Source organism: Macaca thibetana, chromosome 9, assembly GCF_024542745.1.
Source record: "Macaca thibetana thibetana isolate TM-01 chromosome 9, ASM2454274v1, whole genome shotgun sequence".
Taxonomy (NCBI): Eukaryota; Metazoa; Chordata; class Mammalia; order Primates; family Cercopithecidae; genus Macaca; species Macaca thibetana.
This window is the reverse complement of record NC_065586.1, coordinates 19,390,120-19,409,837: the sequence shown is the minus strand read 5'-3', so window position 1 is coordinate 19,409,837 and position 19,718 is coordinate 19,390,120. Positions and strand designations below refer to the sequence as shown.

General features: G+C 36.2%; 1 protein-coding gene across 3 annotated transcripts in view; it reads right to left on the bottom strand.

Moving 5' to 3' along the window:
• MALRD1 (MAM and LDL receptor class A domain containing 1) overlaps positions 1 to 19,718 on the bottom strand; it is a 930,868-nt gene that overhangs the window by 257,566 nt on the left and 653,584 nt on the right. For all 3 annotated transcript variants that reach the window (XM_050804020.1, XM_050804022.1, XM_050804021.1), the window contains exon 29: positions 10,929 to 11,112. In XM_050804020.1, the coding sequence (XP_050659977.1) occupies positions 10,929 to 11,112 (184 nt within the window). The remainder of the gene's footprint in view (positions 1 to 10,928; positions 11,113 to 19,718) is intronic.

Here is a 19,718-nt window from a genome sequence, read left to right as displayed (position 1 = left end):
TTTTCAAGGTATGTAACAAATGATTTACTTGAATACAATGTTAAAGTAATTAGATTCATCCATGGTTTTGATTTTTTTAATTTAAAAACACTGATTAAAAGTATAATAAACTGAATCACATAGTTCTTTTGTTTAATGAATGGCCTTGGACCAGAAACAAAGAACTAGTCCCTGATTTTATAAGAAACAAATTATTTGGCTCTACGGCTTAATGAAGAACAATGCAGTTAGTTGACCACGGCAATGAAGCCTCTCTTCTGAAGCCTATCTCAAATCAATTGAAGCAATAAAAGAAAGTTACATTTATAACTGGCAATGACTGAAGGTAGAGAGTTGATGTCACAAAGACTATCTCCACCTCTTTGTTCAGAATTTTGTTTAGTGTCAACTTTATTCACTGAGGGTACTTCCTCAAAAGGCTGAACCCAGGAATGCTGGGAGCTTCTGGTTAACACCTTCAGACTGTTAGAATCTGAAGGTAAGTATACTTCTCTCTTACATCTTCAGGTTGAATAAACCTGCAAAGGATTGATAGCTTGGTTGTGGTTTCTTTTTGTTTATTAATTAAGCAACCACAATCCTCAGACTGTGACCTTAAATACAGCAAATGTATTTGCTTCCAAGGTAGAGAAGCTGGAAAACTCAATGTTAAATAATGTCTCTTTATGTAATATTGCATTGTGTGTTAGGTAGTAAATTGCATGTGTGTTAGGATGGGCTTGATGGTATACTTTTAAAATACCACTTAAATCTTTAAAAATACTATATACACACACACATATGTATACATATATATACACACATATGTATTCATATATATACACATACGTATACATATATACACATATATATACACACACACATATATATATAAATACATATGCAAAAAACAAGTTTGCTAAGAGATTCTCCTCTATAGATTCAGAAAGATGAGGTAGATGTAGATATACTATCTGGGATATAAGGCCCCTTTTAACATGCAAGGGAGATCTGATGAGATTTACTTTTGAATCCAAAATAAATCTGTAATGACGAAAATTGTACACTACATTTTAAACACTTCAAATGGAAATGACACATGCTACTTCCTCACAGCACATTGGCCAGTTCTCATTCACATTGTCCCATTTAACTAAAAGGGATACATGTGGGAAAGAAACTGAGATTATTCAGAGTGTCTCTACCACATGTGGTGATACGTTTTTAAAAAGATAGCATCTGTCTATAAATCAATGACAAAGAATATCACCACTCTTACCTCTTAATAATCAAAATTCTTCAATCAATAAAAATCAGTTACCTTTCGTTGAAAAGTCAAAATTAATCTTTGCATCCATATATAATACATATTTAGTAAAATATGCATTCATATATGGACATTATTAATATTGATAAGTTGGAAGAGAACATATAATCAGGAAATAAACTAATTATACAAAGCTATTTTTAAACACGACTTTGACACTTTCTGTTAATCAATATTTGCAGGGATGTAGTTACTTCAAATAAGACTATTCTGTCATTTGAGAAGCATTGCGTACTTCATCCTGCCATTAAGTAAAGTGCAGGTTTCATTTAAAGTGCAAGTTTAAATGTATGAATTGATTCTTATACAAAGAGCATATTTAACAAATTATATCAATTGTTGGCAGAAAATTTTAGCTCTAGGTACAAAAGGTGCATTGCAGTGTATAAAGAAACCTAGTATAAAAACAGTCATATATAATCAGGTAAAGAAAGAAACTGCTATGACCTGGGTCTGGTTCAAGTTAAATAACATTTGTAGTTAAGGATCATATTCTTATCCCTCCCTTTCCTTACTGAAAAACTTTTGAATCCAAAATAAAACAAACCTGTAACAATAAGAATTATTTGAATATTTAAAAATTTTAAAACATCACTTACAATGTTTTAAAATACTTAAACTAGTATTACTAATACATTCTACTATTAGAAACACTAATGATATGTCTGATATCACTTGTTTCTTTCAAGACCATTTGAAATCATTGGCAAACTAGATATTGCTGAACATTTCTCCCTGTGGCCTTGGACCAACCCAGGTCTCCCTAGTTTCTTGCCTGCAGTTCTCAAGAAGAAATACAGAATGTGCTGGGAATGCAGCATTCTGAGGTAAGAGGGACACTCTAGAACAGCCTGGTCTCGGTTCCAACTCCTTTTAGAAACAGAACATTCTTTCATGTTTTCACCTAAGGTATAGAACCCAGGGCGAGCTTCACCAGATCATCAGCTGTGGTGCAACAGGGTCTTGCACAGATGAGATTCCATCCATGCTGGGCAGCTTTCCTGAGCCTTGGGGGACCAGTTGAATGATGAACCCTAATTTTCTGTTGTCCCTTGCTGTCTATCTGTAGGTAATAAAGCTGCTTTACGTAACTAGTGTATGAGGATTCTGTCTCACCAGACTCAGGCAAGTTGGTAACCAGTGGACAGTGAACCTGTTTGACAGATATGTCAGTTGTTATGTGACTGCTTTTACCTCCAAGTTCTTTATCATTATTTTACTAGTATTCTACAATTTTATGGTTAATAAGGCTATGTTTCCATGCCATTAAGCATCAGTAAGGAAATCAGTTCAGCTGTTATTTGGTGTAATGTCTAGCTATTTCAATTTTTCAGAGTCTTAAGGATTCAATTAAATATGATGGTGTTGATGAACGATGGCAATCATATCAAACATTGCTTCAGTAGCTACCGTGAAGAGTTATTGTATAAAGCACTTGGCATATAGTAACTTTTAAATCCATAGTATCATTCTAATAATATAAGGCAGGTTCTTTTTTTTTTTTTTTTTTTTTTTTTGAGATGGAGTCTCTTCTTGTCACCCAGGCTTGAGTATAGTGGCACATTCTTGTCTCACTGCAACCTTTGCCTCCCAGGTTCAAGCAATTATCCTGCCTCAGCCTCCTGGGTAGCTGGATTACAGGTGTGTGCCAAAACCCCCAGCTAATTTTTTTTTTATTTTTAGTAGAGACGGGGTTTCACCATGTTGGCCAGGCTGGTCTCGACTCCTGACCTCAAGTTATCTGCCTGCCTTGGCCTCCCAACTGCTAGGATTACAGGCATGAGTCACCTTGCCTGGCTGGGAGGTCCTATTTTCATTGCCATAAAGAAACTGAGGCACTGAGTTGCTAAGCACTTATTCAAGATCACACAGCAAGTAAGTGGCAAAGCCAGGATTTGAACCTGGGAAGTCTGACTCCAGGTTTGGCTTGCTTAATCCCTATGCTGTGAGCAGGCATTTCTGATACCAAAGCTCTGCATGATGAGGACCATCACTGTCTGTCTACCCTTCCCTTTCACTCCAGCAATTTGCTCTTCTAGCAAATCTGCCTCACTGATTGCTAAGCCTGGATTTCTCTTCCCTGACATGTTTGCATGGTTGCCTCCTCATTTCACTTAAGCCTTTGTACAAATACAACCTTCAAATAGGCTGTTTCTGCCCACTCTAATCAGGGAAATATTTCTGTATTACTTTTTCCCTTTACCATTTGTAGCACTTATCACTACTACATAATATATCATATATTACTTTGCTTATTATCTGCATGTGCCACCAGAATGTAACTCAATAAAGACAGGAACTTGCTCTATTCTGAATTTTACACATATAACAAGATTTGAATGCATGGTCTCTATTAAACCATCTGTCTGGCCATCCACCCATGCATCCATCCATCCATCCTTACATCCATTCATTTATCATTTATCCACCCTTACATTACACAGTACTACATATTATCTAGCCATTCACTTTTAAAAATAAAAGTCATTTTTAATTATTTTGTTAGGGTAGGATGTGCATTAGTTTTCCACTTATTACCATCTTCTTTTTCTTCTTTTCCTTTTCTGACAATATTTACTTAAAGCAATGGGCACAGTGGCCCATACCTGTAATTCCAGCACTTTGGGAGGCTGAGGCAGGCAGATCACGAGGTCTGGATATCAAACCATCCTGGCAAACATAGTGAAATCCTGTCTCTACTAAAAATACAAAAATTAGCTGGGCATGGTGGTGTATGCCTGTAATCCCAGCTACTCAGGAGGCTGAGGCAGGAGAATCGCTTGAACCCAGGAAGTGGAGGTTGCAGTGAGCCAAGATCGTGCCTTTGCACTCCAGCCTGGCGACAGCGCAAGACTCTGTCTCTAAATAAATAAATAAATAACTATCACTTTTAATTATTTCATTAGGGTGAGATACGCATTACTTTTCTACTCATTGCCACCTTCTTTTTCTTCTTTTTCTTTTCTGACATTTACTTTAGAAGAAGCCTGCAAGCGATCTGAATGCAACACTCAGAGCACTCGCCTGTGAGCAGAAATACAGCTTTTCATGTAAACTAAGTGAAGAAGATAAGTTCTGAAGTTAAAATCTATGGAGTTCTCTTTATAGATTTATTTGTGTGTGAACTTTATATAGAGCAATCACCGTTTTGTGATCTCCCAAGTTCAATTTGAATCCAGAGTGATGCTGCACTGAGATCATTATCATCATGCCACAATTTTTCACTCCAGATCAATCACTGTTTAAAGGAGTCATACATACAGTTTTTAACAGGAAAACATGAAAGATGGGAAAGTGGCTACGATAAAAAAGAATGCCTTTTTATATTATGTGTGAAGACAACACCTAAGACATCTGAAATTATAACAATGCCAGCTTATTTTATTTTACCCTCAAGGTATTTTTTTCTTTTCACAATCAAGATTATTTAGGGGGTGTGAGTGTTTTGCTATGTATGAATGTAGGGAAAGATTGAGTAACTACTGTCAGAAGATTCTGGAAATATTCTCTGTTCCCTAAATTATCTCTTCCTTTTCCTTGAACTGAAAACTGGTCATCATTAAATTGGATTTTCTAGATATTCAGTTGAAAATGCAACATCTTATACCATTATTGGATTCTACCCTGAGGTACTGGGTTTACCAGTGTCTTCGAGCAGTTCACAGAGGGGTCCTGGAAATAGAAAACATGGGGGGAACACACTGGGGAAGGAGACAAATGCCAGGAATTAAGAAAGGGGTACTGAAAAGGGAAACAGAAAAATCCACAAAACTGAACACTCTGAAATGCGCACATTTCAGCCCAGCTCTCCGTAGATGTGTGCAGTGCATTGCACAAAGCTTTCTGCAGACTAGAAAATCGATAATGTTTGCTGAACATGTGAAAATGAAGGAACAAAACAGAATAGGATTCTAAATGTGCTATAAAAAGTGTTGTCCCTAAAACAATTAACAAGTCTTGCAGTGTAGTTCATTTATACTTATTGGCCAATGAATATTCAGATGCTTGCTATATCTCATGCATTTTTCAAAGTACATTGTATAGAGTTAATAATTTAATCTTCATAGGAACTTTATGAGATAGAAGCATTATTATTACAATTTTATAGATGAAAAACATAAGGCAAAAGAAGATCATGTCATTTGCCTAAAACCATAGAGCAGATAGCAAACGCGTAAGCTAGGACTCACACCTAGTGGTGTTATTGCTGATCTGGGATCTTTACAGCTGACATAAATGCTACTTAGTATTTATAGTAAGCTCCCTGAGTATCAGGTGAATGACTGTGCTTAAGAAATGATTGTACTTTAAGTAACATTCTGAAATTTCAGAAGTCATTTAAATTTAGAACTTTAGAATTACAATGATAGGATATTCCTTTCTTTTCAATATGAATTGTCTTCCTACTTCTCTGTTCTGTGGAATGGTTGCTGCATTTTATAAGATTTCTGTACAAATCATTTTTAAACCAACTTGAATAAAAAGCAGGGACATCAAATTTATAAACTGTCACTTATTTTTATATGAATAAGCTACTTGCTTCCTTATTAACTTGTCCAAAAAGGAGAGAGGCTTCTTACTGTGTTCCTGGACAGACTACAGAATATGCCCATTATTTTGCTTTATTTTTCTTTTTAGAAAAATACATTTGATAATAAGTTGAAGATAGCACCACAATGTATTCAGAATGCAAAGAAATAAAAAAGAATATATCTAGCTTTATGTTGGCTATTTTCTAAATATTATCTAATAAATTGAATTGTAAGTTTTTGAATAGAAAGAAAGAAATATGAAACTTAAATAGTTTTCCTATTTGCACGTAGATAACTACCAAATATGTACCATACACATTATGGTACGTATAATGTGTATGTGTGTCTGTGTGTATGTGTGCACGACAGTCCTCAATTTACAATGGTTTGATTTATAATTCTTCAGCTTTACGATGGGTTTATCAGGACGTAACCTCATCATAAATCCATCCGCATTTATAATGGTTTGACTTAAAATTTTTTGACTTCATAATGGGTTTATTGGGTATGGAATGCATTTTTAACTTATATGGGTTTATCCATATATAACACCATCATAAGTCTAAGAATATTTGTATATGCCATTTTTTATATATATGATTTATATGTATCATATATATATACAGTATGTATAATCTATCTTTCCTCATTTCTACTCACAACCAATTTAAATTTGCTCTCAATGATTCTGAAATTTAAAAACATATGCATAAATTCCAGACTTATATCAGGTAATTGCAGGGAAATCACAGACATTCCTATCACGATCCTGTTGTTTTGTGGATAAGGAACCTGAGGCTCTAAAAGAATATCATTAAATTCATATGAGTAGGGTCAAAATCTGAAAAGAGTATATAAGTCTATAAAATCTATATATATCCATAAAAATATGGTGATTGCTTTTTGACATTTCCTGACTAAAGTTCTTTAATGTTCCTTTATGTTTACATTTCCTGGCTAATGTTCTCCCACACTTTGAAGCGAATCTTTTCTCATCTTCAACTGTCCCTAGACTGTTCAATTTGATTCCACTCCTGGGAGCGTTTTTATTGGCATCTCGTTTTTTAATTGTTTGGTTTTTTAATGTGGGCTGTTTTTATACAAGGGAATCCTGTTGGATCAATTTTGAGAGTTCAAATTGTTCCAGCCCCACAGACCTCATCACAGATACCTTGGACCCATTCAGTTCTCCAAGTCAGAAAACCTGTCCACTGTTAGTTGCCATTCTCAAACCTCGCTGTGTTTTCCAGTATCTGTTGACTCTTTTGTGATTTTCCTGCCTTCCCCCTTATAGAAATAAATAATACACAAGTCTTGTCACTGTTTGTGGTTTGTCCTATTAGTTTGTATTTTGGATTTTGTAGAGCTGTATTTTCATTTAATTTTGTTGTATATGTTTTTCATGACTTGCTGACTTCGCCAATTAGGTTCTCTGATCGTTTTGTGTGAGGACTTGGGAAAATCCAAAAACTGTTATGGCACTACTATCACCATCTTTCCAGAATTCTTGATCTTTTTTCTTTGAGACAGGGTCTGACTCTGTTACCTAGCCTGGAGTGCAGTGGCATGATCATGGCTCACTGAAACCTCCAACTCCTGGGCTCAGCCTGCTGCAACTCTCCTGCCTCAGCCTCCTGAGTAGCTGGGGACTACAGGTGCAAGCCACGATGCCTGGCTTATGTTTTAATTTTCTATTGTTTTTTTGTAGTTTTTGTTTTGTTTTGTTTTTTGTTTTCTGACAGAGTCTTGCCCCATCACCCTAGTTGGAATGCAGTGGCACGATCTCGGCTCACTGCAAACTTCTGCCTCCCTGGTTCCAGCAATTCTCATGCCTCAGCCTGCTGAGTAGCTGGGTTTATAAGCATGTGCCACCACGCCCAGTTCATTTTTCTATTTTTAGTAGAGTTGGAGTTTCATCATGTTGGCCAGGCTGGTCTCGAACTCCTGGTCTTAAATAATCCAGCTGCCTCAGCCTCCCAAGTACCTGGCCTAAAATTTTTATAGAAATGGCAGTTTTGCTGTGTTGCCCAGGTGGGTCATTCCTTTCATTTAAAAGTTTTATTGATTTATAATTTACATGCCATTAAGTTTAGCCATATGACATTTAATGGTTCTAATATGTTTATGAAGTTGTGCATTGATCACTATAAACAACATTAGAATATTTTTATCACTCCATGAAGAAATCCAGTATCAGTTAGCAGCCATTCCCCTCTCCTCATTCCCTCATACCCTCATACCTCCTCTCTGTCTCTATACATTTGTCTATTCTGTACATTTCATATAAATGGTAGCATACAATATGTGTGGATTTTTTGTGATTAGAATGTGACAGAAATAAACATTCACTGATTTTTTAAGTTATTTATTTCAAATGCATAACATCAACAACTTCATGATCAATTGTGTGGTGACCTGGTAGTTTACGATTTGAAGTTGGTTTCCTAACACAGGACAATAAAGCACCATTTTAGAATATGGCATGTTAGTAGTAATGATGATCACTGTAATAATAAAATGTAACATTAATTTTGCTATGTACCAAGACTATTCAAAGAACTTCACATATATTAACATATTTAATATTTATGTAAACCATTGATGAAAATACTATTTTCATCTTCTCAATTTTATTGGTGAGGAAATTGATGCAAAGCAAAATGAAGAAACTTACCTGAGCCAGATGACACAGCCAAATGCCATGCCCACATAGTTTGACTCGAGGCTCCTCGTTCTTAAACCCTATGATAAAATGCCTTTCTGACTTTGAAGTGTTTGGCTAAATACCATTCTCATCTTCTAAAGTGGCAACTACAGAAAGCAACTTAGTGTAACTTACACTCTAAGCTCCTTCTGATCATCCACATTACACAGCCCTGATATTTCACTGGCATAAAGCTAAAAACTAAGATGATTAAAAAGAATGTCATTGAGTTCCATTCACAGTCTTTCAAACTTTCTCATAATTTTTTCATGTTTTCTATTTTTACTGAAAAACAATTTGAAAATCCTTGTTAATTGTAGCTGGCTGGGCTGTTAAAAACCAGTGGCTACTTTTTCTGAATATGTATTAAATGTGCAATAGACCATATTCAACTATAACTAAAAACATGATGCCTCTTTACTTGATGACAAAGAAAGAACTATAGGCCTAAAAGCAATTGGTCACTAAATATACAATATTAAAGTATAACTTAGCCAAGTGTTGGCTTCAATTGAACAAAATTAATTGTAATCATGTAAATTCTCACAGAACTCTATAACAAAAACGGGAAGAAAGAGTGCAAACTTCTACATGAAACTGGCAAAGCCAGAATAATAACTCTCAGTTTCCTTCTGTCCTGAATCAACCCATCTAGGAATCATTCTGCTTCCCTTGAGAGGAAAGGAATTTCTCTTATTGAATAAAGCTTCTTCCTTTCTAAAATCTCAGAGAAAATTTTGAAGAATTTTTCCTTTTCGAGTGGCCAAAATCATTTCTAGATTGAGTTACTAACCATAATAGAATTTCAACATATTACTTGGAAAGTTACTAGGAGAGAGTTTAAGAAGCATATTCTCATGTCTAAGATTCCCTTTACACGAATATATGTGCAAAACCTCAATTTCTTTCATCAAGACACCCTCTCCCCAGCATCTTCAAGCCCAAATCCTGTCACTTGCATGACACAGATACCTGGAGCTATATGCTCCTTAAATGGTCTGAAACATATAATTTCTGATTTTATGTAACATAAGATAACTGAGTAACAACCACCTTTTCTAGAAACATAGGTTGGAGGAGAGGGATATAAAAGTTAAAAGAATGTATTTCTAAGCAGAATCTTTTGAAACAGAACTGCTCATAAAAAGAGCAGATGCTGTAACACTACGAAAAAACCAAAGTCACATTTTTTGAACTGCCTCAGTGAAATGATATTTTAAATATGAGAGCAACAATAAAATTAAATAGCATTCAGGTTTAGCTCTTTTAGTCGCAGAGGCTTGCTGCCAAGTGAATCAGTATAGAAAACCACAGAAGGCATATATTTCCTTGGCAGTATATCTCACACAGGATTATTTTGGAAACCAAATGGAATAATTCCTCTGGAAGAACTTTGAAAACTGTGAAATTGTACAAATGTATTTATAATTATTTTTGACATTTTCTGGGTAGTTTTGTAAAGAGAATCTAAGTGTAGTTATACTTTTCATTTAGAAACATGATAAATGGAAGCACTTTTTTTCAAGTTACTGTTCACAGGCTGGAGTAGCATCTTTAAATCTCCCAAGTACAGCTCTCAGCTCAATTTCTGCTCGAATTTTGCCTGATTGAATTTATTTCTTATAGAAGCACTAACTACCAGATTTCTAACCTGTTTTTACTGGTTCATTTATAATTAGTTTAAATTAGGTAAATACATGTAAATATTAGGCTCACATTTAAAATTGTGTTAAAAACAAATGCAGAAGGGAAAAATTATTCTTGTTAGAAAGTGGATAGTATGGAAGGAAGTGGGGAGTCACTCGTGCAATTGAATGATGAAGAAGATATTGCTATGGTCTGACTGTTTATTCTCCTCCCTTCATTCATATGTGGAAATCCTAAACCCAAAGGTGACAGTGTCTAGAGATGGGGTCTTCAGGAAGATGACTATGTCATGGGGGCAGAGTCCTCATGAATGGGATTAGTGCCTTTATAACATAGGCCCAAGGGAGCTCATTTTATAAGGGCTCCACTTGGACTCCACCAAGTGAAGACACAGCAAGAAGGTGCCATCTATTAACCAAGAAATGAGGCTTCACCACATACCAAATCTGCCTGTCTTGATCTTGGCCTTCCCAGCCTCCAGAACCACAAGGAAAAAAATTCTGTTGTTTATATGCTACCCAGCTTATGGCATTTTGTAATAGCAGCCCAAACAGACTAAGACAGGTATTATCTCTTAACACAGAGTTTTAAGTTCACAATTATAAAATTATACCTTTCAATTGATTTTTGTATGTGTACAAAATACAAAACAGTAAAGCATTTTAAACATGTGCAACAAAGATAAAATGGTTAAGATTATAAATGTGCTTCAAAATGGAAGTGCTTTCTGGAAACTTACCAGTTGTGCAGTTTTTAAATTCAATATCATCAATTGCAGCTCCTCCTCCCAGATCTCTTGTTCTGATACCTTGAAATATGACTTCAAAATTCCTTAACTTTCCTAGCAGGATGTTGGCCTTTTGCCAATGATTACCAGGGTTCTGCTTACTTTCTTGCCATACTTTTGATAGTCCTTTCTCTGTCTGAAAGTAAAGAAGTTTGTATGAGGGAAATAATCAAACATGAAAGAAGATGACACAGTGTGGGGCAAAACCCAGTTATTTAGCTCAGAAGCATCTGACCAATAAAAACTGAAACAACAAAGAAGCACTGAACCTGTGAAAGCTGATCTTACGAACTGAGTCATTCTTGTCAAACCCAAGTCAAACAGAGTCAAGAGGTCAGGGGTCGTGGAAAGCACTCAGGGCATGTAACACTGCTCCAAAAATAAAATTCTCTGCAAACCCGGCTCCTGAAACTGACAGTTGTAACCTGAAATTAGTTGTATCTGACAGATACTGAAAGAATCTGCTGAGACTCTAAAACTAGTTTTACCCATCATGCACCAGTTAGAGCTTGCCAGCTCTGCATAACTTTACCAGTGCCAATGAACTTTCTTTCACAACAATATGGAACATTTCTCTCTCTCTTTTTTTTTTCCTAAAAAACTTTTATTTTAGGTTCAGGGGTACGTGTGCATGTTTGTTATACCGGCAAACTCGTGTCATGGAGGTTGGACATACAGATTATTTTGTTGATCAAGTACTAAGCATAGTACCAAATAGTTATTTTTACATTACTCTTTTACAAAACCTCCAATCTTCTCTTTGTTCTTCAGATATACTGAAGACCACCTTGTCTGTGTATATGCCCCAAATGGCAACTCTTGCTCCCCTCAAAAAAATATTTTAGATATTTTAATCTATATTTTATTTGACTTTAACATATCTCTGATAATAACTAAGACATAGTTTATCTCATCCAAACAGAGGCATATTAATCTACTAAAGTACTTCCCAAAAGAAAAACTAGCAGAATTAGCAATACATTTATTTTGGAACTTTTAGAGACACCATTATTATAAATTGCTCTACTCGGATCATGAGGTCAAGAAATTGAGACCATCCTGGCCAACATGGTGAAACCCCATTTCTACTAAAAATACAACATTAGCAGTGTGTGGTGGTGTGTGCCAGTAGTCCCAGCTACTTAGGAGGTTGAAGCAGGAGAATCGCTTGAACCTGGGAGGCAGAGGTTGCAGTGAGCTGAGATCACACCACTGCACTCCAGCCTGGCAACACAGTGAGACTCTGTCTCAAAAAATAAATAAAATAAAATAAAATAAAATAAAATAAAATAAAATAAATTGCCCTACTCAGTAAAATCTACCTTTCCTTGCATTTACATGAAATTATGGATATTTGATAAAATCTGAACAGTTTACTGAGGCCCTGGGTTTACAGTTTCAGATGTCACTAGCTATCCAAACTTCTATTCATATTTTTTAATTATTCAAGTTGTACCTTCCTCAGAAAGCTTAAATCACTGACACAGGAAAAGAAAAAAGGAGAAATATGTTGGAGAAATCACTTATCCCTGATGGATGTAATAAAGGATTTATGAAGTGAATTGAGAGTGGAGGAAAAGTGATAATTTTAACAGCAATAAGATTTCAAAAATTATATTACATATTATTTTGATTTTCATAAATTCTGTTATAATGTAATTATTATATAAGTAACAACTATAATTGTTTTCACATAAATTTTTTTAATTGAAAAGAACAAATTTATTTTCTAAAAATCTTACATAAACATCAATATCTGAGGTTGGTTAACTAGTAATACAATATTCTAATATGTGAACTGACCCAGTATAATGTAACATGACATAAAATGACGTATAAGCCCAATGACCAAGCAAAAATGACAACTTCACTAAAACAGCATATTAACCAGTTGAGCACAGGGCAAGGCTTAGATTGTATACACTGTTCTTTGGTATTCTAGGTCTAGCCCTTTCTGGGAACTAGATGATTTAACAAATCATAATGATGGATATTTGGCAAAGAAAAAAATATACATATATACACAGTATTCCGTTTATGGTTAGTTCCCAATTAATATTCCTTGGTCCTGGGTCACAGCATTTTCATGATGATTCACAAGAAAAACTTTGTCTCTGAAGCTTGTAATCAAAACAGTAGACTAGAGGAGAAGATTTAGGGAAATGGCATACAGAAGTGAAGCAAAATGTTCCAATAGATTTATAGCATACAGGTATGAAATGTGTAATTTACAGATAATCTAAAAAATAAAAGCTAAAGAGGAAAAAACGAAAAGGAATGTCTGAAGAGGGTATACCAAGGAGCTAAACATTCATAACTTCATGTTTTCAGGGAACTAATGCTAATAAATATGTCTGATGCCTTGTTCTGCTGAGGTAGACGAAGATGTTGGATCAAGTGGTTCTTCCTTTGCATGGTTACAGAAAGCACAACTATGCATCAGTTAATCTAAAATTAACTTTGCAAAACAACTAACAGTTTATAGATAGATCATTAACATCCTTAACAAAACAACTACAAATCTGACACCTACAGATTCATGTAACTTCTGTACTGAAAAGGGTGGAAAATTCACACCAAATTAATGGAATTTCATATCTTTTTGATGACTAAAGAAGATAAATGCTTCTCAAGGTTAGTCTTTGACTCTCAGTGATGTCTTAGTGATTTGAAATCAAAGGGATGGTTAGTTAAATTAAAAATTAAAGGAAAGGGTGGTCTGTCTGACTTCTAGCAATATTAGAGGTTGGATATTGATAAAAGCCTGTCTTGATTTAGAGACTTAATTCACTTTACTAACTTTTCCTTTTTATCTGCCTATGCAGTTTATAAAGCCACTCATTAGCTATGCCAAATCCCCAAAGAATTTTCAACAAATACCATCAAAGAAGAGCATATGATCACACTAATCAAAAAAGGTGAATCATTCCTTAAATCTTACAACTGGTCTTCTAGTAAAAACAAAGAGACAAATAATGTATTCACTGTCATTTTATGTGTTAGAAAAAAAATGAGGGTAAATTATTTTGCAAACCAACCATGGATCAACCTAATGATGATGTATTACAAGACATCATTCTAATACATTAGCTGTTGTTTCATAACATCAAATGTTATCCCTACAATTAACAAAAATATTCATCCTAATGTGCAATGGAGATTTATTTCCTTATCCATTCATTCATTCATTCATTCCTTCCTTTATTCAGCAAACTTTCTATGCTCACACAGTGCCAGGTACTAAGTTAGATGCCAGGCACAAAAACGTGAAAAGACAGGGAGCCTATCTTGGAGATGTAATAATTTAACACAGGAAAAAGAGTCATTAAAAATAAAACTACTATAAAAGCACTCACGCTTGCACGTGCTCTCTCTCTCTCTCTATCTGTGTCTGTATTACTAACAAACTTTTTAAAAAGTGATTATGTAGTCAGTTCCCAAATTTTATTCCACGTATGTCGTTACTTCACCTATTTACTTAATATCCTGATTTAAATTCGTTTTAAATTGTGAAAGTGAAAAATCTCTCACTCCCAACTCGTAACTTTGCCTCTGCCAAAGGACTTCTCTCTTGCATTTATATAGATTTTAATCTCAATACCCAGAGGAAATAAGCCTATGAAAAGTGATTAACCACATTAATAATAAAAAATAGACATTAATACAAAAATGGTTAGAGATATTGAAGAATTACTTTCTTCTTCTAATTTAACCTTTTTCCAAATTTTGAATTGATTCCTCACACTTATGCACATGGACATTTATCTCAGATATTGCATATTTATTTTATAGTGTGTTTGTCTTCATACTTTACACCAGTCTTTCTTTCTTGGGCTGTGCAAAGTAAGGCAATAAGAAACACTAAAAAGATCGAACCACTTCAAATTTTACAAACATATTAATAGACAGATCTACTTGGAAGTTCCATTTCATATGTTTGAAGGGAATATACAAATTTTTCCCAAATAACTAGCCATTTTTTCTAAACCATTTAAATAATACCTCTTTTTTTTTTCCAACTGACATCTTTATCATACTCTGAATCTGTTTCTAGAGTTTTCACTATTTAATAAAGGTAAATAAATACAATAATTTTTTTCCTACATTTCCAACTGAGGTACCGGGTTGATCTCACTGGGGCTTGTTGGACAGTGAGTGCAGCCCACAGAGTGTGAGCCAAAGCAGGGCGGGGCATCGCCTCACCCAGGAAGTGCAAGGGTTCGGGGAATTCCCTTTCCTAGCCAAACTGGGACACTCCCACCCTAATCCACGCATTTCCAACAGTCTCAGCAAATGGCACACCAGGAGATTATATCCCACGCCTGGCTCGGAGGATCCTATGCCCATGGAGCCTCGCTCACTGCTACCACAGCAGTCTGAGATCAACTATAAGGCAGCAGCAAGGCTGGGGGAGGGGCGCCTGCCACTGCTGAAGCTTGAGTAGGTAAACAAAATGGCTGGGAAGCTGGAACTGGGTGGAGCCCACTGCAGCTCAAGGAGGCCTGCCTGCTTCTGTAGACTCCACCTCTTGGGGCAGGGCATAGCTGAACAAAAGGCAGGAGAAACTTCTGCAGACTTAAACGTCCCTGTCTGACAGCTTTGAAGAGAGTAGTGATTCTCCCAGCATAGAATTTGAGATCTGAGAACAGACAGCCTGCCTCCTCAAGTGGGTCCCTGACCCCCGAGTAGCCTAACAGGGAGATACCTCCCAGTAGGGGCTGACTGACACCTCATACAGCTGGGTGCCCTTCTGAGATGAAGCTTCCAGAGGAAGGATCAGGCAGCAATATTTGCTGTTCTGCAGCCTCTGCTGGTGATAACCAGGCAAACAGGGTCTGGAGTGGACTTCCAGGAAACTCCAACAGATCTGCAGCTGAAGGTGCTGACTGTTAGAAGGAAAACTAACAAACAGAAAGGACATCCACACCAAAACCCCATCTGTACATCACCATCATCAAAGACCAAAGGTAGATAAAAGCACAAAGATGGGGAGAAACCAGAGCAGAAAAGCTGAAAATTCTAAAAATCAGAACACCTCTTCTCCTCCAAAGGAATGCAGCTCCTTGCCAGCAATGGAACAAAGCTAGATGGAGAATGACTTTGACAAGTTGACAGAAGTAGGTTTCAGATGATTGGTAATAACAAACTTCTCCGAGCTAAAAGAGGATGTTCAAACGCATCTCAAAGAAGCTAAAAACCTTGAAAAAAAGATGAGACAAATGGCTAACCACAATAAACAGCCTAGAGAAGACCTTAAATAACCTGATGGAACAGAAAACCATGGCACGAGAGCTACGTGATGCATGCAAAAGCTTCAGTAGCAGATTTGATCAAGTGGAAGAAAGGGTATCGGTGATTGAAGATCAAATGAATAAAATGAAGTGAGAAGAGAAGTTTAGAGAAAAAAGAGTAAAATAAATGAACAAACCCTCCAAGAAACATGGGACTATGTGAAAAGACCAAATCTACTTTGATTGGTGTATCTGAAAGTGACAGGGAGAATGGAACCAAGTTGGAAAACACTTCAGGATATTATCCAGGAGAATTTCACCAATCTAGCAAGGCAGGCCAACATTCAAATTCAAGAAATACAGAGAATGCCACAAAGATACTCCTCAAGAAGAGCAACTCTAAGACACGTAATTGTCAGATTCACCAAAGTTGAAATGAAGGAAAAAAATATTAAGGTCAGAGAAAAAATTCCGGTTACCCACAAAGGGAAGCCCACCAGACTAACAGTGGATCTCTCGGCAGAAACTCTACAAGCCAGAAGAGAGTGGGGGCCAATATTCAACATTCTTAAAGAAAAGATTTTTCAATCCAGAATTTCAAATCCAGCCAAACTAAGCTGCATAAGTGAAGGAGAAGTAAAATCCTTTACAGACAAGCAAATACTGAGAGATTTTGTCACCACCAGACCTGCCTTACAAGAGCTCCTGAAGGAAGCACTAAACATGGAAAGGAACAACCAGTACCAGCCACTGCAAAAACATGCCAAATTGTAAAGACCATCGATGCTAGGAAGAAACTGCATCAACTAATGAGCAAAATAACCAGCTAACATCATAATGACAGGATCAAATTCACACATAACAATATTAACCTTAAGTGTAAATGGGCTAAATGGTCCAATTAAAAGACACAGACTGAAAAGTTGGATAAAGAGTCAAGACCCATCAGTGTGCTGTATTCAGGAGACCCATCTCACGTGCAGAGACACACATAGGCTCAAAATAAAGAGATGGAGGAACATCTACCAAGCAAATGGAAAACAAAAAAAGCAGGGGTTGCAATCCTAGTCTCTGATAAAACAGACTTTAAACCAACAAAGATCAAAAGAGACAAAGAAGGCTATTACATAATGGTAAAGGGATCAATAAAACAAGAAGAACTAACTATCCTAAATATACATGCACCCAATACAGGAGCACCCAGATTCATAAAACAAGTCCTTAGAGACCTACAAAGAAACTTAGACTACCACAAAGTAATAATGGGAGACTTTAACACCCCACGGTTCAACATTAGACAGATCAACAAGGCAGAAAGTTAACAAAGATATTCAAGAACTGAACTCAACTCTGCACCAAGCAGACCTAATAGACATCTACAGAACTCTCCACCCCAAATCAACAGAATATACATTCTTATCAGCACCACATCACACTTATTCCAAAATTGACCACATAGTTGGAAGTAAAGCACTCCTCAGCAAATGTAAAAGAACAGAAATTATGACAATTGTCTCTCAAACCACAGTGCAATCAAATTAGAACTCAGGATTAAGAAACTCACTCAAAACTGTCAAACTACATGGAAACTGAAAAACCTGCTCCTAAATGACTACTGGGTACATAACATGAAGGCAGAAATAAAGATGTTCTTTGAAACCAATGAGAACAAAGATACAACATACCAGAACCTCTGGGACACAATTAAAGCAGTGTGTAGGGGGAAATTTATAGCACTAAATGCCCGCAACAGAAAGCAGAAAAGACCTAAAATTGACACCCTAACATCACAATTAAAATAACTAGAGAAGCAAGAGCAAACACATTCAAAAGCTGGCAGAAGGCAAGAAATAACTAAGATCAGAGCAGAACTGAAGGAGATAGAGACACAAAAAACCCTCCAAAAAAAAATCAATGAATCCAGACGCTGGTTTTCTGAAAAGATCAACAAAATTGATAGACCACTAGCAAGACTAATAAAGAAGAAAAGAGAGAAGAATCAAATAGACACAATAAAAAATGACAAAAGGGATATCACCTGTGATTCCACAAAATACAAACTACCATCAGGTGATACTATGAACACCTCTACACAAACTAGAAAACCTAGAAGAAATGGATAAATTCCTGGACACATACACTCTCCCAAGACTAAACCAGGAAGAAGTTGAATCCCTGAATAGACCAATAACAGGCTCTGAAATTGAGGCAATAATTAATAGCCTACCAACCAAAAGAAGTCCAGGACCAGAAGGATTCACAGCCGAATTCTACCAGAGGTAAAAACAGGAGCTGGTACCATTCCATCTGAAACTATTCCAATCAACAGAAAAAGAGGGAATCCTCCCTAACTCATTTTATGAGGCCAGCATCATCCTGATACCAAAGCGTGGTGGAGACACAAGAAGAAGAGAATTTTAGACCAATATCCCTGATGAACATCAGTGCAAAAATCCTCAATAAAATACCAGCTAACCAAATCCAGCAGCACATCAAAAAGCTTATCCAACACAATCAAGTTGGCTTCATCCCTGGGATGCAAGGCTGGTTCAACATATGCAAATCAACAAACATAATCCATCGTATAAACAGAACCAAAGAAGAAAACCACATGATTATCCCAATAGATGCACAAAAGGCCTTCAACAAAATTCAACAGCCCTACATGCTGAAAACTCTCAATAAACTAGGTACTGATGGGATGTATCTCAAAATAATAAGAGCTATTTATGACAAACCCACAGCCAATATCATACTGAATGGGCAAAAACTAGAAGCATTCCCTTTGAAAACTGGCACAACACAGGGATGCCCTCTCTCGCTACTCAGATTCAACACAGTGTTGGAAGTTCTGGCCAGGGCAATCAGGCAGGAGTAAGAAATAAATGGTATTCAATTAGGAAAAGAGGAAGTCAAATTGTCCCTCTTTGCAAAGAACATGACTGTATATTTAGAAAACCCCATCATCTCAGCTCCAAATCTCCTTAAGCTGATAAAGCAACTTCAGCAAAGTCTCAGGATACAAATCAATGTGCAGAAATCACAAGCATTCTTATACACCAATAACAGAAAAACAGAAAGCCAAATCATGAATGAACTCCCATTCACAACTGCTTCTAAGAGAGTTAAAATATCTAAGAATCCAACTTGTAAGGGATGTGAAGAACCTCTTCAAGGAGAACTAAACCACTGCTCAGTGAAATAAAAGAGGACACAAACAAATGGAAGAACATTCCATGCTCATGGATAGGAAGAATCAATATCGTAAATATGGCCATACTGTGCAAGTTAATTTATAGATTCAATGCCATTTCCATCAAGCTATCAATGACTTTCTTCACAGAATTGGAAAAAAAGTATTTTAAAGTTCATATGGAACAAAAAAATAGCCCTGATTGCCAAGACAATCCTAAGCAAAAAGATCAAAGCTGGAGGCATCACACTACCTGACTGTAAACTATACTACAAGGCTACAGTAACTAAAACAGCATGGTACGGGTACCAAAACAGA